The sequence below is a fragment of the Chenopodium album genome, chromosome 17, assembly GCF_948465745.1.
Source record: "Chenopodium album chromosome 17, dcCheAlbu1.1, whole genome shotgun sequence".
Taxonomy (NCBI): domain Eukaryota; kingdom Viridiplantae; phylum Streptophyta; class Magnoliopsida; order Caryophyllales; family Amaranthaceae; genus Chenopodium; species Chenopodium album.
This window is the reverse complement of record NC_137850.1, coordinates 16,464,728-16,488,882: the sequence shown is the minus strand read 5'-3', so window position 1 is coordinate 16,488,882 and position 24,155 is coordinate 16,464,728. Positions and strand designations below refer to the sequence as shown.

The 24,155-nt window shown below is 35.7% G+C and overlaps 1 protein-coding gene and 1 pseudogene across 2 annotated transcripts; one reads left to right on the top strand and one right to left on the bottom strand.

Annotated features, from left to right (window-relative positions):
* The first annotated feature begins 7,559 nt into the window (after nt 1–7,559).
* LOC145589522 (protein THYLAKOID FORMATION1, chloroplastic-like) lies at nt 7,560–13,000 on the top strand. The gene is made up of 5 exons (XM_081646121.1): nt 7,560–7,947; nt 10,432–10,699; nt 11,747–11,963; nt 12,459–12,574; nt 12,690–13,000. Exons 1-5 carry the CDS (start codon nt 7,737–7,739, stop codon nt 12,751–12,753), a joined length of 876 nt encoding a protein of 291 aa, XP_081502247.1. The 5' UTR covers nt 7,560–7,736; the 3' UTR covers nt 12,754–13,000.
* A 616-nt stretch (nt 13,001–13,616) lies between these two features.
* On the bottom strand, nt 13,617–23,457 carry LOC145587647 (diacylglycerol kinase 5-like; annotated as a pseudogene). The gene is made up of 13 exons (XR_014101337.1): nt 23,359–23,457; nt 19,794–20,015; nt 19,562–19,684; nt 19,329–19,457; nt 19,005–19,090; nt 18,255–18,378; nt 17,341–17,388; nt 16,360–16,442; nt 15,936–16,003; nt 15,741–15,818; nt 14,589–14,676; nt 14,277–14,393; nt 13,617–14,181 (listed from the first exon to the last, which is right to left on the bottom strand). The product of XR_014101337.1 is annotated as a diacylglycerol kinase 5-like (transcript).
* Nucleotides 23,458–24,155: the final 698 nt, after the last annotated feature.

The following is a 24,155-nucleotide window of genomic DNA, read 5'->3' as shown; positions in this document are numbered from 1 at the left end:
CTTTGATTCGTAGTTTATAACTTTAAGTTATTGCAGGTATTGCATGATATAAATTGCCAGTATTGCATGATATAAATACAACAATTTTTGTTTAAAAAATACAACTGGTCATTTTAAAAAAAATCATAGCGGGTTTTTACAAATGAAAACAACCAACATCCTCAGATTTTAGGTTAAAAATAAAACTGATTAAAAAAATATAAAAAATATTCGGGTACCCGTGTCTCGTCCCGAATAATCCGGGTACCCGGATAACACCCCTAATACCAGCACCACATCCGGTTGGTGTAGCACTTCCATCCACAAAAACCTTTCAAATTAGATCCCCTGTTGGCTGTAAGTCCGGTCGTGTCATTTCAGCTAAAAAATCAGCAAAGGCCTGCCCCTTGATTGCTTTCCTAGGCTCGAACGTTATATCAAAACCTCTCAACTCTAATGCCCATTTAAGCATTCGGCCACTAGCCTCCAATGTTGTGAATGGCTTTTTCAGCTATTGGTCCGTGTAGACCACTATTGAGTGAGCAAGGAAGTATGGCCTTAGCTTTTTTGAAGCCATGAACAATGCCAGTCCGAATTTTTCAATGGGTGGGTATCTCAACTCGGCATTGTGTAGGACATGACTTATGAAATACACCGGAATTTGATGGCCATCCCTCTCAACAAGGAAGACGGCGCTTTTGAAATAGCAAGATACATGTATAGCTTCTCATCTTTGAGTAGACTGACGAGCCGAGAAAGTGAGATGGTTCTTCAATTGTACAAAGGCTTCCTCGACCTCTTCGGTCCACTCAAACAATACTTTTTCCTTCATTGTTTGAAAAAAAATATCGGCACTTATCCCCTGACCTTAACAGAAATTGGCCGAGTGCAGCGAGGCAGCTGGTTAGTCTTTGCACTTCTTTGATTGTTCTCGGCAACTTCATATCCAGGACCGCTTGGATTTTTTCAGGGTTGGCATTAATGCCTCTTGATTAATTAGAAATCCGAGAAATTTGCCGAACTCAACACCAAAGACACACTTCTTTGGATTTAACATCATCTTATGCCGCCTGAGTTTGGTGAATGTTTCTCGAAGGTCATTTAGATGGTCGGCCGGCTGTTTTGATTTGATAATCATGTCATCAATGAACGCCTCCATGTTCCGGCCGATCTGATCTCTAAAAACAGTGTTAACAAGTCTCTGAAATGTAGCAGGGGCATTCTTAAGGCCGAATGGCATGACTTTGTAGCAGTACAAACCCTGCTCGGTCACAAATGCGGTTTTCTCTTGATCTTCTTCCCACAAGGGGATCTAGTGGAATCCGAAATATGCGTCCATAAAGCTCATTAGGGCGTGTCCGGCCGTTGAATCGACCAGTCGGTCGATTTTAGGTAAGGGGAAGCTATCCTTAGGACACACCTTGTTGAGATCAGTGTAGTCCACGCACATTCTCCATGTTCCATTTGGTTTCTTCACCAAAACTACATTTGCTACCCAATCAGGGTAGTAGCATTGCCGAATGAAACCGGCGTCCAGCAGCTTTTCAACCTCTGCTGCGGCCGCCTGATTCCTTTCTTCTCCATGGTTCCTCTTTTTCTATCGGACAGGCTTTATCATTGGATTTACCGCTAACTTGTGGACGACCAGACTTGGATCTATGCTCGACATCTCATGAAATTCACATGCAAAAACGTCCTTGAATTCCCTTACCAGCTTTATCAGGTCATCTCCTAGCAAGCCCACGGCCATAGCACCCACTTTGACCGTCCGATCAGGTTGGTCCGGATCAAGCATTATGTCTGTATGATCGCCAGCCGACTGTGGCCTTAACTCTTATGGCCGACCGACGACCATTAGCTGCTATGCCTGCTCTTTCTTGATACGCTTCTAGGCGACCTGTTATGTTTGGAGTAATCCTTCTTCTGAGTTTGGCTCAGACGACCGTGGTCGTCCCTTAGCTGTTGGCTTCATAACCAGCTGGTTACACTCCTTAGCCATTTTTTGGCTGCCATGAATGGTACCAATTTTTCCGTTCGTCATCTCAAACTTCATCAGCATTAAGTGAGGTACGGTTACTGTCTTGGCTGCTGTTAAAGTCGGACAGCCGATAGTGACATTGTAGCCTGTAAGCTCTATAACCAACAGGAAGCGCACGACCAGTCCCTTCCTTCTCCTTTCTTCCCAAATCGAACGGGTAAATCAATCCGTCCGACCGGGTGAGTGATACTCCCACCAAATCCAACAAGCGGATGGGAGATATCCCGGAGGGCATCTTCTGGAAACTTTAAATTTTTCAGACATCCTAGGCTGATTATGTCGGACGAGCTGCCAGTATCAACTAACACCCGGCCGACCTTCAGGTTAGCTACCTTCATTATGCACACCATAGGGTCATTGTGAGGGGCTCTTATCTCGCCTCAGTCTGCTCGCAGATCGTCACTTGTGGGAAGGGCTCGTCCTTCACCCCCTCGGCGTGCATTACATTCCCTAATTTCCAAGCATCCTACTTGATTCCCTTCATGGTAGGGCCACCTGCGGCAAAGCCGCCTGATATGATGGCCACCAAACCAGAGTCGGTACTATTTCCATTATCTTCCTTGTCATTTTGCTTTTTCTTCTTAGATTTGTTGTCTGTCCAAGTGTACGTGAATTTTGACTTCAAGACGTACGAATTCAACATGCCCTTCTCGGCCAGTTTATCCAGCAACCTTTTCAAATTAATGCATTCATTCGTGTCATGTCCCACGTCCTTGTAGTAATGACAGTATTTGTTTTTGTTGCGGTAATGGGCCGAGCCTCTCAGTGGTCAGGGCTTCTCAAACTCAAATTTATCTTTGATTTCCATCAGGATACCTGAGGTTCGTACGTCTTGACCTTTTTTTACTTTGTCTACTGGCAGTCGGCCACCCAGACTTCCTTTCACTTGTTCCCTTCTTTTTTCTTCCCGGCCGAGTCTTGTTGAGAAGGTTGTTTCTTCTCAGCCCCCTTGGTTGGTTGTTCTGCTTTTGTAAGCAAACAAAAATCAGATGCTTCGATATAGGTTTTGGCCTCCCGTAGCACGCCTGTGTACGTCCGAACCTTTTTCGTGACTAAATCAAACTTGAAACTATTATGCCTTAACCCCCAGAGAAATTCCGAATAGGCCATCTCATCCAGGAAGTTATGAATTTTGGCTTTCTCTTGATTGAACCTCTAAACGTACGAATGCAACCATTCATTCTTCCTTTGGACGATCGTGGCCAGGTTAAGGCTGGTCTTCCTTGGGGGGTTATTGTACGAGAAGTTTCCAACAAATAATAAGCTGAGAGTAGTGAAACAGTTGATGCACCCGGCCGGAAGGCTGTTAAACCAATCCTGCGCCACGCCCTTCAGGGTGGCCGGGAAGTATCGACACCATGTGGCATCATCCACACTTTGAAGGTACATTAAGTTCCTGTACGAGGTGACATGTTCTTTTGGGTTGCCCGTACCATCATAGGCACCCACAAGTACGCTCTTCACCTTAGTTGGTTGAGGCGAGTTGAGAATTTCTTGAGAAAATGGAGGTGGCTTGTCACCAAGATTTAACAGACTCATCTGCCAATCAATGGGATGAGGTTGTGCGGCTGGTCCAGCCAGGTACATAGCCTGGTCGAACGGCTGGCCATAATGCCCGTACTGTCCGAAGATAGGGGGTTAGGCGGCATGACTGCATTAAAATTCTGGGGGGTCTGATATTGAAACGGTTAAATAACTGGAATAGGAGTTTGAGTATGATGAGCTTGACTTCTGCTGGTCCTGGGCGAGCTGATATGTTTGGAAAGAGAGGGGTTTAAGAATTCATTTGGCATTGTGGGAGTAGAAGCAGTGTCCGAGTAGGTTGCTCGTTCCCGTTGCTTATGCCGGATGTATTCCCTTGAATCTTTCCAGCACCGAGACGGCTCAGGCTCTTCCCTTTGAGGCTGTTTGGTCTGCCCCCCAGCCGACTGTGTTTTCTCAAGGAATTTGGACATGTTCGTCTGTGGCATCCTGTGAGATCTTCCAGGTCGTCTGAAAGGGGTGTTTCCAGCATTTTCGGCATTGGTCGCCTTGCTCTAGGTTTTCTTTTGAGTGCCCTCTCCTTCTCTCCTTGGCGACTACCTAGAGGAAGAAGGTATCTTACCCTCAAGCTCCCTTCGGAGCTTGCTCAAGGCGAGCTTAAGTGAACCAGCGGTCAGTGGAGGATCTTGGCCTCATGAAATGAAGCAGTCAGAGGATCACCAGAATTGATTGTTACAACTATATCCTCTACATGTCTGTCCTCACCAGGACCAGGACCTGTGTTCGGTGTCTGACCATCTATTGCCATAACGGACGAGTATCCCCACAGACGGCGCCAAATGTTTCGGGTGATTTTGTGATTTCCCCGGGGACACTGGTCACGTTCTCTTGACAAACGGCCCGAACACCTGCAAAACACGAATATTCCGGTGACGAAATATTCGCCTCCGACGGTTAAGTTAGTAACCTGAAATCGGAAAAGCTAAAGAGAGAAAGTAGAGAGAAGTTGAAGCTATTTTTAATGCTCTATTGAATGTAATGTCATAATCCCCCCTCCCATCATAAATGATTGGGGTATTTATAGGGGTGGGGATTTGTGCCTTTTAGGGTTATTACCCTATAATGACGTTTTCTGATTGGTGGCGCAATCAGGCATGGACACGTGTCCTTGGGGGGGGGGGGGGGGGGCGCCGTTTTGCGGCTTTCTTGGGATTTGGGCCTCTTGATGTAAGGAGGCCCTTTTTCTCTCTATTTTTTTCAGGTGCTCTGAGTAGGGTTTGCATACGTGGTATCTTCCTATAGTGACACGTGTCGCCCTTTGATTGGGCCGTGTGTCACTAGGGGATTGGTCCACGTTTTGGAGTAATTTTGCCCCAAACAGTTAGGTTTATTTTTGCCTTTTTTTTTAGGAAAAGGTTTATTTTTGCCTTGGTTAGGGTCACTTTTGTTTTTAATTAAGGTCACTTTTGTATTTGGTTAGGGTCACTTTTTCCTTTGAGTAAGGTCACTTTTTGTCGTTGATTAGGGTAATTTTTTACCTTGAGTAAGGTCACTTTTGTCGTTAGTTTGGGTAACTTTTTACCTTGATTAGGGTCACTTTTGTCGTCGATTAGGGTCACTTTTTCATTTGAATAAGGTCACTTTTATTCTTGTTAGGGGTAACTTTTGTCTTTGGTTAGGGTCACTTTTGCATTAATTACGGTCACTTTCACCTTAAGTAAGTTCACTTTTGTTCTTGTTAGGGTAACTTTTGTACTTGGTTAGGGTCACTTTTGTATTAATTAGGGTTACTTTCACCCTTAAGGTCACTTTTGTTCTTGTAAGAGATTAAGTGTTTGTTCTTACAAAATACAACCGATAGCCTATGTAGGATTCGAACCTACATCCTTTGTGGAAGACAAATTGTTCGACCAAATGAACTAATAGACTTATAAAAAAAACACGATATGGAATTATTCTTAAATTAATGGTAGTCTGAAACTTGCAGACTAAATTAAACTATTCATTGTTTACTGCACAACAAACCTTAGCTATATAAAGTAGCAATAATTTGGCACAAGAAAACGCTAAGCTTTTAATTCCATCAAATTATTACATAGTTGTGGTACAATAGAATAGTTTTGTTGTTGATTTAAATAGCAGGAAACCATTGAATTGGAAATTAAGAGAAACGCTAACTATGTCTATGATTTTGTATTTAAAAATGAAATTTTGAATTCAAAATGGAAAATACCTGTTGAATTGTTATACATTGTGGATTGATACTTCACATGTTCGTTCTCCAATTCCAAAGTTAAATGCTCAGAAATTTGACTGAAATAATCAATTAGAAACCTAAATCAGAAAAAAAAAAAATTGAGAGCCAAATATCACAATTTAAGAATGTTAGGGTTCGAAATTTGATCACCAAAAGATCAATTGCAGGCTAAGAAATATTGATTAGAGAAGGTGAAATTCTATAATTGATCGCAACAATAATATTTCCTGCAATTTGAGGTTGAATTTGATCGTAAACTCGTACAATTCTGTAGTTTGTTTGAAGAGAGAGGAGAGAGAATAATACAGATTATTGGGAATAGTTGGTTTTTATTTTTTCATGAATGAGTTACAGGTAATGGCACGTGTGAGAACCTTGGAAGTACAATAAATTACTATACATACGGGGCACACAAAAACTTTTGTATAAAGTGAAGGCGCCCAATCACTAAAAATACTTCCCGAGACCAAGCAATTACTTTATATCATCTAAGGTTCTTGATTGTTTACATAGTTCAATCTAATACTTTTTTTTAAAAAAGAAAAACAACCCTTATTTTTTTAATTTAATTAATTAATATTAGAAAATGTAAGTAATAATTTAAAATTTTCTTTTTATTTAATCATGGTAAAATTAATGCGCTCAATAAGATACCACACTTTCAACTAAAATTTTACATGTGTAAAATTTTCACTTAACTCCAAATGATCTAGATAGCATGAACTATTAAATACATATATATAATAATATATGCCTCGCTCTTAAAACAATAGCCTAATTAATCACGATAAATTTAATTCACCAAATTCTTATATATGGCTGTCCACATGGTGTGGCGGAGCATCATGGGGGTTACTTCGTTAGTATTATATATAGGGATTGATCGGTCAATGTTATAGGAGTTACTCATTCAATGTTATGGGGGTTACTTCGTCAATGTTATTTGGGTTACTTGATCAGTTTAGAGAAGGTTACTTTATTTTTTACAAGTAGTCACATGGTGTGACCAGCTACAAAGAAGACGTTCAGAATATCAAATTGTTACGAATAAAATGAAATGGTGAAACTAAACTTCAAAAGAGGTGAAATAGTGAACACCACTAGGGTTGTTCATCGGTCTAAGACCGGAACAGACCAGACCAACCTAAACCAAACCGATGACTGAAAAATTTACTTTCAAGAACCGAAGATCGGACCAATTAAGCTAGGACCAAACCCGGACCTGACCAAAACGATCGCTCCAAAACCCGAACCAGACCGATTTTAGAATTTTTATAAAAAGATTTCCTAAATTTTAAATAATTTATGGAAAACTCAATAAAAAAAATAAAGGAAAAACAATATTTTAACGTCTTTTTTTTTTTTTTTTGTATGTTTAGTACAATAAAGCTCATACGACTAAAGTTTTCCAAGCTTGATAAGGATAATGTTAATCATTATTAAAGGTTTTAGGTATAATTTTATGCAAAAAAAACTGGTTTGGTCAAACACTGGTTTGGTTTTGGACCGGATTGAAGACCGGTAAAATAAATTTCTTGACCTGGATACCGGGGCGATTAATTTGATCCGGACGGGTCCGTACCAGTTTTTTAACACCCCTAAACACCGCCATAATGGACATGAAAATATCTCAAAAATCTAATCCAATTGAGCAAAAACAAAGGAAAAAACTTTTTTTTTTTTCATTTTGAAAGCTCAATATCATCGACAAACAGAAACCACGTGGCAAGTTCCTAATGGCTTATTAGAAGGATGACAAATATTTGATTTGATAAAGTCGGATAAAATCAACTTGTTCAATTTTCAGCCTCTCTTCTCTCGTCTTTTACATCTAACAAACGCAAAATATACAAACAAGAGCTCTCACTACCTCTTCATCAATGGCGAAAATCTCTGCCTAAATTCAACCACAAAATATCCTCAATCTCTTTCATCGTCAACTCAATACTCTGAAATAATCGAGCTTGGTTTTCATCTCCAATGGCGGCTGTAACATCGTTGTCTTTCTCCGCACTATCTCAGTCATTTGAGAGAAAATTGAGCGTTTCTTCGACTCGAACTTTTGCATCTACTTTCGAATCAATTCGTCTGCGCTCTAATTCATCTTCCGATCTTTCTGTTGCTGTTAGAGCTTCGAATTCTTCTTCTGGTTTTGCTATTCATTGCATGTCATCTACCTCTGCTATTACTGGTATTGAATTATGCAATGCTTTTTCTAATTTTTCTTAATTGAAGTTCAATTGAATGGTCTTTTACTGTAGTGAAGTGTGGATTGATGGTTAAATTGTATTTTAGTGTTGTTGAATTTGATGAATTTTTTTTGTCATAATTTATGCTGACATTACTAAGGTAAGGCTATTTTGTTAGGGGTTTTGTATAAACTTCCTAAGTCTTTTAATAATCATAACCATTAGACTTTTGCAATAATTTGTTTGACCACAAAATTTATCTATTTATTTATTTTTATTAATATAGTTTAAATAATTAAGTGATGGAATGTGGTTGAATTAGTCTCATTTTGTATTTTCCAAACGATAGCATTTCATAATTTAAACTTGTGCATTGGCATGCACAAAACTTCAATTGTTGCGATTATTAAAACAATGGAGCAAGAAGTTATATATGGAGCCACTTTTGCTAGGGGCTTTGATGCAACTATGCAAGGTAGACTGATTATCACTCCTAAGGGCATTCTTGGAATGGGCATAGTGTATTAGCGGGTAATAAAATTCAAACTAATGAAAATGAAGATGAATTTAGGTTGTGAGGAAAAATGAGGTAGTGATAGTGTGATTGCAAGGAAATAGAGATATTGATGTTGTGATGATAAAGGGGAGAGGAAACTATTAACTTCATTTTGAGGGTAATTGTTATCCTATTATTGTGGTGGGTAACTACGTCTAACATCTTTCCTTAATTACCACCGCACCCTGTTTAGCATCTTTTTTATTTACCTTCTTTTTTATTGGTTAAAACTACAACTTTAACCCAATCTTTTATATTGGCCTTAATCCAAGCATGAACTAAGACTTTAACCCAATTGTTTATAATGGCCTTAATCCAAGCATGAACCGAGACTTTAGCCCACCGTTTGTTGCTTATTTATGTTGAAGATGAGAGGTGCTGATAAGAATTGGACTCAGTAGAAGTTGAATGTCCAATTCAAATACTATTTGAAGGATAATGGGAAAATGAAGACCAAATGTTGTTGGTTGGTAAAGTTATAAATTGTGGTCAGGTTTTAGGTAGGATAATGTGAATTATGAATTTCTGGTTTTTAGTTTAGAGAGTAAATGAACCAAATGACAGTCCCTGGCAAGTGTGACTTTGAGTCTTTGGTTAAAACTAGGAAAAGAATATATGTGAGCAATTGCTTCGAACTCTACTAGAATTGGAAGTTGGGAACGAATCAATATGTTGTTATTGTGGCAATGTATGCTTTTCAGAAGTAGTGAGTTATGGATGAATTATGCCTGTGTTGTCCAAGTTTCCCTCCTCTGCCCATCATTGTATCAAATTCTATTTCACATTTTTTTCAAATATAATGTCCGATTTTTGAATAGTCACTAATTAAATTTTATGTCTTTTAACTCGTTACATTGTCAATGAGTAATTATGAGATAAGAGAAAACAAAAGAGTATTTGATGATTTAATATAATTGATGAACAATCACTTCTAATATTTTGTGGAAAGACAAATTCCATTCCAGAGTATGGCTTCTTAGGCGACAGTAAGTACTGAATTTATTTACTGAGTTTGTTCATATAGAGAGAATGTATATTAAGAGTATAACTGTATAAGTGTTAGCATATAGAGAATGGAAAAAGCTAATGGACTGTTCCTTGTTTAAAGTCTGATGTGGCTTAGCCCTAGTGTTAGGACCAACCTTCAATGACTTGTATTTTCCTTATTTAATGCTTTTTAGGACTTTTCTTATTTATATTCAATCATGATGTTTCTCTCAATCTAGTGTGTATTTCCAAGATAAAGCTCTATAGGTTAGTGAATTGTGTGATTATCAATGGATGTGAAATCAAAGAAGATGGCTACCTTGTGTTGCCTTGCTTTGGCACTTGTGTAGATGTTGTATCACCGCTTGTTTTAAAACATTATAAACTCACTTGAGTCCTAAACATTATTTTTATTAGGTAGTTTCTCATAAAATATGACTTTTAATAGGTAGTTTCCAACAAAATAATCCTTTTATCATCAACCCTTGTTCTCAAAAGGAATTAATGTCCCTTTTATATCAAACACTTGGGTCACTAGGTGCACACAAGCCCTTTTACACACAAAGCATGCACCCTTTGACAAATAGGCAAGCATGCATTGCACGATCGGTGTTTAGACGCTCCTAGCATGAAGTTTCTTTCCTTACTTCATAACAAGTAGAAAGTATGCCATGTATGCTTTTATTGGGCTGGTAAGAGATAGAACAATTGCTTCTTTTTTTTTTTTTTTAAAAAAAAAAAAATTTCAGTTTGCATTGCTATTGTATACTTTACTTTATTTGGTTATCTTATCATATTGGGAGTTTGTTTAGTCACTGTAAAGGTAAATAAGTTTTTACTCATTTTTCCTTCCTTTTACACACTTGTCAAGGGAAGAATGAGAGACTTTTTTGAAAAAAAATTATTTCAGTTTAATAATATTTTTAATTGTATATACTTTCAGAAACTCCCCCAGTATCCGAGACGAAGTTAAATTTTCTCAAGGCCTACAAACGGCCAATTCCTAGTATTTACAACAATGTGCTACAAGAGTTGATTGTTCAGCAACACTTGATGAGATACAAAAGGACATACAGATATGATCCTGTGTTTGCCCTTGGTTTTGTTACTGTCTATGATCAGCTGATGGAGGGGTATCCTAGTGATGAAGATCGAAGTGCCATCTTTGAAGCTTACATAAGGGCACTAAATGAGGATCCCGAACAGTACAGGTTCGTGTTGGTTGCAATTACTTGTATTATAAGGTGAAAATTGGAAATTTGGAAGTGAAGTTGACTCCCACTAGCAAAAAGCATGTCCCCCTACTAGAGGTTTAGGTGATAAGAATTAAAATTTCCATGCTGCTCACTTGCATAAGCACATAATTTGAACGAGTTAAGGAGTTGTATTTTCAACACATGTCACTATTTATGTTATAACAAAGGTAGATTGTAGAACATTTACCTTCAAAATCTTTTACATTTATTTTCTATCTTTTGTTTTAGGTAATTCCTTTTCATAATTATATCTGTGACCTCGGTGTAGCTTTCCTACATGTTTTATATTTATGTATCCTGTCGCAAGTTCATGTATTTCTGGCTTTCCCATATTATCCTTATATGTTCATTTTTCAAGTCACCCAAGTAGATCTTTTCCTGCTTATCCATTCACATGTCTAGGTATCTTTGGAAACTTACATCTTTCTCTATGTTTTCATGGGGCAGTTAAGGTAGTATACTCACCCTTAATATTGATAGGGCTTTTTATATTTATTCCCATTCCCCAAAGTTCTTTGCTCTTTCCTTTTAAGTAATTTCCATTGATTTCTTTCTTCTTGTGCTTTATTTCTATTTGTGCAGAAAAAGTTGCCATTTTATCTTTAGTTTGCCCATCCTATGGGACACACTTCCCTCACTTTTATTTAAGTATACTTTCACGTGTGTAACCATCTATCCTGCTTTCTTCTTTGCCTTTGTATGTGGAGCTACAATTAGAGGGGAAATTATTGTAAAATGGCTAGACGTTAGGTTCAGTACCTTAAAGCCTCTGTGTCAAACTGTGTTATTGTCAGTACCCCTTTCCATAAGGGCTGAACTATTGCATGACCTGTTTGAGTATATATATATTCCTGTGCTGAATTCAAGGTCCGGAAATTTTGCCTTGTGTCATGACTTATGAATGTTATACATACGTTTAACTGTAGTTCAGATAGTAATGGTCCAATTTCAAACATTTGAATTGTTATTCAAATAGTGACAGTTCAACCTTCTATCCATTAGAAAAGATGCACAGAAATTGGAGGAGTGGGGTCGTACCCAAACATCTGCTTCCCTGGTTGATTTCTCATCAAGAGAAGGTGAAATAGAGGACATCTTAAAGGATATTGCTGCAAGAGCTGGTGGAAATGGGAGTTTTAGTTACAGTCGATTCTTTGCAGTTGGCTTGTTTCGTCTCCTTGAATTAGCTAATGCGTCTGAACCCACCGTCTTAGAGAAGGTTAGTTTACAAACATCTTTTAATGTTATTCTTGTTGTGTTTCATTGACTCTCTGAATAAAAAAATGGTTCTAACCATATCATACTACTGAGTTTGTTTTGGCCTACTGTGATTTGCCTGAAAATCTTATCTCCATTGTCTAGTTGCCACTGAAATTCTTAATATAAATCAATCTAGATCCTGAAATCTGTTACTCTCATTTGGTGATATTACATAATCTATTGAAATTTTTCAAAGAATTACTGGCTGATGAACCTTCTTGAAGGAACACATGTTAATCATGATTCATGAGCAAGTATGTATATTGGTTCAGGCTGTTGCTTCTATAATAGGCGCTGGTGATGTTATCTTGTTGTTATTCGCAAAAGTTCTTAGAATATTCTTTTATTCTTCTTTTCTCTCAATTATATTCTCTGCATGGTTACTTGAGAAGCTTATGCAAACCAAATGCTAAATCCAATCATTCATTGTGTTATTTGACTCATTGCACAACAGCTCTGCTCAGCCTTGAATGTAAATAAGAAAAATGTGGATAGGGATCTTGATGTATATCGCAACCTCCTATCAAAGCTTGTACAAGCGAAAGAGCTGTTAAAGGAATATGTGGAGAGGTAAGAGTCTCAAAACCAATGGCATTCTTTTATGCAAGCCAGATATTTCTTACAGAAACAAGAGAAAATCATTTGGATTGATTTGAATGGTTATGTTTTCTTGTAATTCTTGTAGAGAGAAGAAGAAAAGAGGAGAGAGAGCAGAAGTACAGCAAGCTAATGAGGCGATGACAAAGTGATTGGGAGCATACTAAACGCGTTGTGCAACATTGCTGTCAATTTGTACTAATATTATTATTTGCTCCTTTAGTGGCCATATTTTTGTTTCCAAGTAACTTAGTAGAGAGCTCGAGAGTTATACATGTCTATATTATCCCTTGCTCTCGTTTAGATTCAGTTTATATGAGGTTGCTTGTAAGTGTTAACATACATGTATTTTTGTTTCAACTACAGAGAAAAAAAAATACATATATATTATTTCAACTACACCGGAAAATATTCATTTCAGATTTGCTGAATTCATATCCAGACCACTGTATGTCACGTAGTTATTTTAAGAGATCGCAAATTTCTTGATCCAAAGAATATTAGAGCTAAATTTGAGTTGACCTAGGAAAATGATCGTCACTCGATTTGATTTTGAGTCAAAGAGATGGATTGGTAATAGAATTGACTCGACTTCAAGGTTAACACAATGTTGGTAGGCGTAGATTTGCCTATGAGACTTGTGTGATCGTGTTTGACATGATATAGGAGGTACATTGAAATGTGGATGACTTATGGGAATGGGTTAATGAAGATGTAAATTGGGAACTTGCTAATTATCTTTCTAAAAAATATTCATGAATTTTGTCGTCCTGTAATTTCCCCGTGTATTCTTGTGGACAAATTGTCCATTGATTGATTAATCAAGGTACTAAACTCCAACGGTCCACCTCTGCTAATATGCTTATTAGATGAAAAACCTAATCCAAGTAAGATGGTAAAAACACGTAAAACAACTCTAATAAAACAAATTATACGAAGTACGGTTGTTGTGTAGATCCTACTTGATGTAAAACTTAATTAAGATCTGGAAATTTTCCTTAGCCTGGGGCAGAAGTAAACCAATTGTGCCACCTTTGTCGCTCAATAATCAAGTAAATTCCATACAAGAAAAATGAATAATGTGTGCACACATATCATTTGTTGCTCGAGGAAAACAATCGTTGCATCTGTAAGTATATAATGATGATATTTGAAAGGAAAATACATACAAACATCAAACTGAAAATGTGATTCTGTCGAGAGCTTGCTCACAAAGACCTGAAGATACTCACTCAGTAGGGTGGACAAACGGCCTAACTCAACTGTGATATGTCAACTTCATCTGGGACCTTGAAAGTGCTTGCAGCACCAAATTTACTACACTCTTCACCTTCAGTGGCTGGTGAATCTTCTTCATTGTCGTCTTCCTCAGTCCCACTATAATGCACTGAAGAGGGATCATGTATACTTTTTGCACGGCAATCATGGGTGGCAAGCATGTTCACCTGTCCATGATGAGAGATCTCCACCACAACAGCATCATCATCAACCGGTAGAGGCTGTTTCCAAGGTTCACCATCGATCCTCATATAGGTATGGTCAGCAGCACCTTTGTGAAATTCAAAACGGATTCGTCTTGCCTGAAGCACTGTACTTTGTTAAAGCTGAAAATCCTCAAATTGGCCACTACGATCGTAATGCAAACAAGGAATTCTCATTCTGGTATGTAAGTTACCTGTGCAAGACGAGTCCCATGGCCATTTGGAGCTAGAAGAACAAGCCCTTGCAAAGCATCTCTAAAGCCAACAACTTCTATAAGGCCATCATCAACATACGGATGAGTAAAACCTCCCTGCACACCAGGTTTCAACACAGCACTTTCATGAGAATAACTCGAAAATTGTACAGGGGGAAGCGGCTATGTTTTTAGGGAAGTATCATCTTATTTCATTTTCCTATCAGTGGAAGATGCAGGGGATGGGGTGAAATAAAAATAAACATGACAGGAAATCAAGATACTATTTCAAGCAGCATTTTATGGACTAACATCTCGTGATCTGTTCTTGTTTGGTTTGCCCCAAGGATTTAGTCCACCAGAGAAACTTGGCAAGTTAAGGCATATTATTGACCTGATACTGTATGTAGATAAAAAAAAAAAAAAAAAAAAAAAAAGTAGGTTAGCCAATTGTTAGGGTAAAATAAGACTTGATATATATATAATGCAAATTTATAAATGATGATACAAACACAAAATTGTTATTAATTGCAATATTGCATTCCCAGCCGCGGGCAACAAAAGCCAAATAGATAATTTATGTCAAAGTCATTTTATCTACTACATTCTTCAAAATCATTGCCTATGGTAGTTAAATCACCCTGTGAAAGGTATATAGTCTAATCTGCGTGCTTACGTATTTCTCAATCATCTAATACAATAGTGATATAGCTAATAGCATAACTATTTTAGATCATTAGAATATGAACCAAATTAAACACCTCAATTGTTGAAAAATGAAGGATATTTGATGCTTTTCCAATCAGACACATGGCACTATAGACTCTCTTCTGTAGGAAAGGCTGCATATATTTCCACAATCGAACATGGTATAGAAGGAAGCAGAAAACACACAACATTGATAAGAAAAAAGAAAATTGCAGGTTAAAATAGCCAATGTCAATTTGAAAACCTTGTCAAAAAAATAAAAACTTCTTGTCAATTTGAAAACCTTGGGACAATAACATTAATCTACTAGCGTTAAACATTTTGGAATGTATTGGAGATTGGCGGTTAAACTAACTCTAAACCAGCAGATACAATTGCAAGTGTATAAAGTGTATGCTCCCAGGCCTCCCACTACTAAATCAAATGTTCACAAGCTTAATATCATGACTAATACTAGCACTATCTCCTGTGCAGCTTAAAGTACTACTCACTTAAGAGCCTTCGGCAAAGTAATTATCTTGCATTAATAATCATATTAATCAAGATAGACCAGCAATTCGGAACCAAAATTGAAGCCATCACATTAAGTTTTAAAATTACGATTCAATGCTAGTTTCCGGAATTTTCCATAGCTCCAAAATTTAAAAGTCAGCAATAACCATTCCACACAGCGGGGAATACTACAGGTTCTATAGGTACAATGTAAAGCTGAGGGTTACCAGCAGTGATTATATTGACTTATAATAGAGTTAATACCTAGGAGGAATATGGAGTTCTTCCCATTGATCACCGTGTTTCTTCATGATTTGTACCTTTGCCATCTGTGCAATATTCCTACGAGAAAGAAAACAAAACTTCTGCTTACGAAAAACAAAACCTCTGACGGAAAAAGTTATTAATGAGTAATAAACATAACAGTGAATATTGAGAAAGCAGCCAAAGTATACTCACTTATCAGCAGGATGGAACAGGGAAGCAAAAAACCAGCCTTGTGTACACCCAAGTTTAGCATACGCACTCTGCAATGCCCATGGAAGGTCAACTCAATGCTGCTACAACTAAAACTAAATAATAAAATAAAAGTACATTTCTCTTTTGAAAACCAGGGGACATGATTATGTATCTTCCCACAACTATAAAAATCATCTGTTGGATTTTTGTCAACTCTAGCATGTGTACTCTGAAATGCAATAGAACGAGAATGAGAACTCAAAGCTATATAGCTACCACAAATAAAAACACCCACCCTCTACATAGCCACCAAATTATAGCAGTTACATCCCTCAAGGGCAAGTTGAATTAGGAGGCATAACACAACAATTAATTACCCAATAATAAGTGCATGACGCAATGAAAACAATCGAAGACTACAAACCTGATTGACTAATTGGTTTTTAAACTTTTCAGGATTCAACTTCCTCTCAGAATGGAATGTGTATGATACTTGGGCATCCATTCCTGTAAATTTGATAAAAGGAAAAAAAAATGCATAATGTAAGGAAAATTGGATAAGTAAAATGGTTGGTAATCATGTTCAACTGTTCATATCTATTGAAGAAGACAAAGTTCAAACTTTTAATTCTGAAAACACTGCTAGAATGTAGGATGGGAAAAAAAGCCAAGACAAGTGACGAAAGAATATCAGTAAAACAACTGTTAAAAGCCAGTTATTCTCTTAATTGATCAAAAACAGGTTACGCATAGAAGACCAACCTACAAGGTTTATCTATTGTAGTCATATAGGGGAGGGAACAGCAAATATAACAAACAAAATGATAATTTGGTCAAATCTATTAGCCTACACAAGCTACATTAATGAAGTATGACATCATCCCATTTTAAAATTCTCATAGTATAGGAATACCCTAGGGAAGACCTGGATGGGAAAAAGGTGAATATACAGTGCAACATCATTCAGTAGAATACTATCCAAGATCAAACATAATAAGTATGAAAATGTATAAGGCCAGCAAAGATTAAAAGAAGAGAGGATCACAAAACTGAGGCTTATGACTTCACTTTTCTTACACTCATTGAGATAAATTAAAATCATGCCAAAAAAAAAAAAAAAAAAAAAATCCAAAGCATAGGATTATTATCACTGCTTGTTCATGAAGGTAAATATATGTATTGTAAATTATAAAATGAAAAACATTGTATAATGAAACATAAATTTCAGTCCCAGAACATCCTTTGTCCCACCAAAAATGGGGGTTCTCTAAGTGAAATGCTAGTTGATATAGTCATATAACCTAACATGCACATTGGAAAAGAAGGGATTTTTCCAAATGGATTACTTTTTAATCAATTTCTGCTAAGAGAGAGAAAGACAGAGAAACAAAAACCACCACCATACCCATGCTGAAGTAATTCCAAAATCCACCACGAATGTAAGGTGGCCTTCCTAAAAAGCATCAAACAGAAGAACACATGAGAATATAGTTTCAGTAGAATCAAAATTGTGCATGAGAACAATGAAGTATAAACTAGGGAGCATGAAATTTTCAAGGTTTACCCATTTTCGAAATACCATCATTTCTACAACAATTCGGCCTAGAATTGGCTGGAAATGAAGTTTTCTTGGCTCTTAAACATTTCCATCTTTGAAACCCAAAACCATTTCAATTCTATACTAGGGTAGAAGTTTCAAAGAATAACTACCAAGGTAGTGAGATACATACCTTTCAATTATTTACTAGTGATATATATTGGTCAAGCTAAGGTGGTTGTTACCAACAATTATATACTAGTTATTTTAATCTCTGAAATCACTCTTTGTATAAAGGTTGTTAGTCATTATATAAAATCAATGTTTATAATATACTAGGACTGTTATTAAATTAATATATCCTACTGTATCTTTATTAAAGATGCACTATAGGAAATTTAATATAATTATCAAAGATACTTGTAGAGCAGACGGGTATCCCTTTTTCACCGTACCTATTACAGTTAAGCTTGTAAATTTAAATACAAAACATGAGCAATAGTAACAATACATCATTTAACAGAGTCCACAATGCAAGTTTATGTTTATTAACTTTCAATTACACATCACAGCATCATAGTGCATTCCTCCAACCTCTCTTATCCCAAAAATCTGAATGCCTTTTTCTACATGAGCAAAATTTTCACTTATTTGCAACTCTTCCTAACTACAGGCAATGACTTGTGAATGCACATACAGCATGAAATGTAGAATCACAAGTTATATGTTGTTATTAAGAGTAGATGTGTAAAAGTAACAAGGCATGAAAGAAATAGAGGTACCAAGTTGGAAGAATGTGTTGAAGAAAAACGATGAAATGCATGCAGTGAATGTGGCAACTCAAGAGCTGCAATTGGATCACAGTTTCCTTCGATTGGGATCTTCATCCTCATGAGGATATGCCAGCTAGAAATTACAGCAAATTCACAACAATATTAGATCATACTCCACAAAATTAATAAAAAGGCTAAATTATTTACTTTGAGGTGGTCTGCAATAGTCCCATTAGTAGCAAATTGCAACCAGAATATGACCTCGTGTATTAAAGCTAAATTTTTTAAAGGGGCTAATGGAAAATGGATAGTTGGCATTCTTGGGGAAATGTCGATCGAAAATAGAATAAGTTGTTTTACTTTTGTTTGGTTTTGGAGAAAAAAATAGCACAAGTTAGAATAAAGCAAATATGACCTGAATGGAAGAAAATAATCATATACATAAAAAGTGTTACTCATCTACTTAACATTTTGGCATAAAATTATTACAAATAGTTATAATATGCTGGAACAAAATTGTTACAGATAGAAAGCAGTAACAGTATATTAACATATTAGGACAGTAATCGCCAAGTTTGTAGGTGAAGGAGGGAACATATAAGGTCATGCAATATGTTTGGGACACCACAAGATGGAAACTATGAAGAGTATTAAAGGATGGAACGAATATAAAAATTAAGTCTTTTCCCAATAGTTATACACCAATTAGAACATTAGGATAAAATGCACAACAAGAATAGAGTCAAAGAGAAACATTACTTGTCGATTTTCATTTCTTTTGCCTGCATGACTCGATGCAAGAATGACTTTACAGATTGTTGGTCTGTTCCTGGGTTTTTCTTTCCCTACAAGTTGAAACAGTATATTAGAATATACCATCTAGGACTATCCATCAACGTGGACAATAAATAAAAGGGCCACATAGATGGTAGAGAGCAGTTGATAATGTATAAATTGAACATGGATAAACATAAAGAGGGCAAAGAAAAGAGTATGCACTATGCAGTTTAAGTAGAAACAATGAACATAGCACAAAATTCCAATGGTATAAAAGGGCACAACATTAACAAAGAAATCTTTTACCCAACCAAATGCAAAGGGGAGGTTGTTTCCTGTTCCAAGGGGCATAGTAGCAATAGGAGGAGGATGCGACAATTTCAAGTCACAAACAACTCCAAGAAGCCATCCAGCAGTACCATCACCACCGGCAACCTAATGAGAAGGCAAACATTAAAGAACTGGAATATTGTAGGGCAACAACGATCATAGATATAATGAGCAACATACACAAACCAATTGTCGTAGCATAGACTTACAACTAGTCTGAGTTTCTCCTGGATCTTAATAGCCAAATCATCTTCCTTCTGCTTTAGGCTTTCCAGATTAAGATAGAGAGTACTTAGAAACTCGTCAGGAGCTTGTTCCAACAAATCAACTACCTGCATTTAGACAATCTACTCACTCATGCAACTAAATTCAAAGTTGGCTGCTTCAAATTGGCATTTTTAAATTCGATTTCTGAGTAAATATTCCGACTTCATGAATCACCTGATAATTATTAAGAAGTGACCGATACGTTTCAAGAATACTCCCACCAAGCTGACCTCCACTTTTCGAGTTGACAAACACAATTACAGGACACTCAGGAATTTCATATGAGCAGTCCTCAGGCTCAGAATCTTGATTAATTATATAATCAGGAATCCAAAATTCCTTTAACTGTCTATTTGACTCGGATAATGAACCCTCCATGCTATGATTCAGACTCAGCTGCATAATTTCGCAACCATAATCAAAATGACAAATATGAGCATGCAGACAGCAGCACATAATAATTTTACAGAACATAAGCCATTGATAATCAAGTAACAGAACACCCTACTCTCTAATTTTTCACAATAAAATCCTCTAAAACATGCACCATTGATTCCTTATTCCAGCTTTTGGGTAACTGGTAACATAGGAGAAGCGAGTAGCTGTCAGCCTGTTGTCAACTAATAGCTAGTAAAGTTACATGACAATGCAGCTAATATTTGTAATGTTTGAGATACACTACCTCTACCACTAACTGCTATGTAACTATTACCTTGCCAAACATTCAATTTTTAGAATGGTCTTTTGATCCAAAACACTACCGACGAACTAAGGCATGTCAAATATGGTAGATGGTTGTAGTCTCAAGTGATCAATCAAATTGCATCTCATTCATAATCACATTTTTATTCCATAAAATACTTAATAGCTAGTGCAGTAAATATTTGAAGAAATCAAAGCAATGAGCAGAATAATCACTACATAATTGGACAAAAAAACTATTTAATATCAATAGATGGTTATAACTTATAATACTTCCTCCGTTCTCAAAACAACGGCTTTCCATTGCACAATTTTGACCATTAATATATAAATCATTACAAGTAAAAATAAAATGGATATATTAAAAGTACATATCATCACATATATGACATGATAATGAACCCTCCATGCTATGATTCAGACTCAGCTGCATAATTTCGCAGCCACAATCAAAATGACAAATATAAGCATGCAGACAGCAGCACATAATAATTTTACAGATCATAAGCCATTAATATTCAAGTAACCGAACACCATACTCTATCTAATTTTACACAATAACATCCTCTAAACATGCACCATTGATCCCTATTCAGCAAAACTAACGGCAGCTGATAGCTTCCAGCTTTTGGGTAACTGGTACCATTGAAGAAGCAAGTAGCTGTCAGCCTGCCATCTTTTTTTTTTTTTTTTTTTTTTTTTTTTTTTTTTTGGTGTTTAGAGAGCCACAAGGATGGGGGTGAGAATCGATCCCAGGACCTCCTGAAATCGGGAGGAAAGCTCTAACCACGTGAGCTATCCCTCACTCTCAGTGCCATCTAGTAGCTAGTAAAGTCACATGTCAATCAGCTAATATTTGTAATGTTCGAGATAAACTACCTTTGCCACTAACTGCTACGTAACTATTACCTTTCCAAACAATCTTAATTTTTAGAATGGCTTTTTGATCTATAGCACTACCGACGAACTTAGGTATGTCCAATATGGTAGGTGATTAAAGTCTAAGGTGATCAATCAAATTGCATCTCATTCATATTGTTAATTTGTTACCTTTAATCACATTTTTATTCCATAAAATACTTAACAGCTAGTGCAGGAAGTATTTGAAAAAATCAAAGCAATGAGCAGATTAATCACTACATAGTTGGACCAAAAAAAAAATAGTTAATATCAAATGATGATTGTAGTATTTCCTCCATTTCTCAAAATCATCATTGGACATTTTGACCATTAATATATACAAAGTAAAACTCATGACAAGTAAAAATAAAATTGATTTCTTAAAAGTTCATTTCATCACATATATGACATGATTAACATGATCTCATATGATTACACCAGTAGGAAAAAAAAAGTTATTTGTAACGGGCACCGTCCGTTACTTATACAGTTGTTCCAAATGCCCGGTTATTTGTAACGGTCGGTGCCCGTATTTGTAATGGGCAAAATGGACTTAATGAAAAGTGAGAAACTAGAAATGGAGCGATTAATTGAAAATCGCATATCATATTCAACATCAAAATTCAAGAAATTTCAAAATATATATATATATATATATATATATATATATATATATATATATATATATATATATATATATATATATATCTATAACTATATACTAAAGGCGAAACCAGAGATGACATGTGTCATCTTTTGGTTAAAAATTTTCCCGCCAAAGGTGTTATTTTTTTTTTCCTTTTTTGTTTTTTGTCAAAAAAATCTTAGAGAATATTTAATATATGTAATATAATATTTTCATTCCTTTCTTACAAAATAATAACACCTTTTCCTTCCAAAATATTAATTATTTCATTAGTTGATATGTCAAGTATCTTTAATTATTTTACACAGGTATAATTTTTGTTTTCTATCTTTATCTAATAATTACATATCTATAACTATATACTAAAGGCGAAACCAGAGATGACATGTGTCATCTTTTGGTTAAAAATTTTCCCGCCAAAGGTGTTATTTTTTTTTTCCTTTTTTGTTTTTTGTCAAAAAAATCTTAGAGAATATTTAATATATGTAATATAATATTTTCATTCCTTTCTTACAAAATAATAACACCTTTTCCTTCCAAAATATTAATTATTTCATTAGTTGATATGTCAAGTATCTTTAATTATTTTACACAGGTATAATTTTTGTTTTCTATCTTTATCTAATAATTACATACTAGGATACTACATAGAAAAAAATAAAAGATGTACTACATACATGAAAACATGTAACATTATGATGCAACCAATGTTTTATTTTATTAAGCATACTATACAATTTTTTTTAATTTAAAGATTAAATTAATAAATCTGTTAGATTTATACATTTATTTTTTATCTTTAGATAAAATCAAAAAAATACCATGTAGGTAATTTTAAACATATTATCATAACTTTTAAAGTATTTAAAAGTTATTACTGTAATATTTTTGTATCAATACACCACATGTTTTATGTTAAACCACATGCCCAAATTATACTATGACCTTCTTTTTTTAATTATATTTTCAAATTTTAAAAGTGCTCAATTTTATATGGAAGAAGAAGAAGAAAAAAAGTTGTATACATAGATATGGTAGATGGAAGGTTAGCTATATACATATTTATAAAACTTATTATTTGTTTGTCAAAAAGAAAAACAGTACGGAGTATCACTTTGTTGTGAATTTTAAATCACTCATTGTCAAAGGAGTATTTTTACAAAACTCTTTATATTTCATTTGATATTTCGTGTTTTATTTTGATAAATATTAGATTTAATAAGAAAATAAATAGTATATCGTAGTTAAATTTTTCATGTGGTTTACTTTTTGACAAATTTATTTTTGAAATTAAATACGAATTATTATGTTACACGCACTAACGATAAATATAATTATAGTGTTACATTAATAATAAATTGAAAATTACCGTGCATGGCACGGGAACTAACCTAGTATATATATATATATATATATATATATATATATATATATTGAAAATTGTCAAAACCAAAATGATGAACAGAGTAAGAAAATATGGGAGAATGTTACCGAATAAAAACTTAAAGGAGCATATCCAGAGCAGATCAGCACAACAGTTAACCAGAAGCAATTTTTTGAAAAGAAAAATAAAAAAATAGAGGAAATTGGTAGTCAATCCCTCAAAGGCGAGAGAATGGCAAAACCGTATATTACTAATTACTAGTAATTAGTATGAATAATGGGCAAATTACTGTTGTAAGAAAGAGAAAGAAATGTTGGAGATAACAGAAAACTGGTAACATTATGATAAGCCCCGGCCTTGCATTTACTGTTGTCTATTGGCGTTGACTTTATTAATTGTGATCTCTATTACGGAATATTCTCCCCGAATTTTATTATTATTTTTTTTTTTCGGTGCAAACGAGAGGCAAAGCCCCGGGAAAATAAAACAAGAAAACTACGGGGGAATTAAACGTGGCATAGCCACACCTACTACATCATTATGTAAAATACGCCCTAGTGCTAGGGGGGGGGACTTGAATCAACTGAAATTTGTTGTTCTGAATTACTCCTTGATTAGCTAGCCAATCTGCAGCTTGATTTGCTTCCCGGTATATATGCTTTACTTGAACCTCCCAGACTTGCAACTTGATTAGCTTCTTACAGTGATTAACATCATGTATGCACTCACCATTGTAGTTATCTTCTGCATTTGAAAGAATCTGCACTACTGCCATATTATCCATCTGTAATATCAGCCTTGTTATACCCATTTTCCTAGCCAACTCAAGACCATACTCTGCTGCTAATACTTCTGCCTTAAAGGCACTGCAGTGTCCAAGCTTCAAAGAGTACGCATACTTGAG

Coding starts and splice junctions, on each gene's coding strand:
- LOC145589522 (XM_081646121.1), top strand. CDS start 7,737: ATGGCGGCTGTAACATCGTTGTCTTTCTCCGCACTATCTCAGTCATTT. Junction 7,948..10,431: donor ATCTACCTCTGCTATTACTG/GTATTGAATTAT, acceptor ATATACTTTCAG/AAACTCCCCCAGTATCCGAG. Junction 11,964..12,458: donor AACCCACCGTCTTAGAGAAG/GTTAGTTTACAA, acceptor ATTGCACAACAG/CTCTGCTCAGCCTTGAATGT.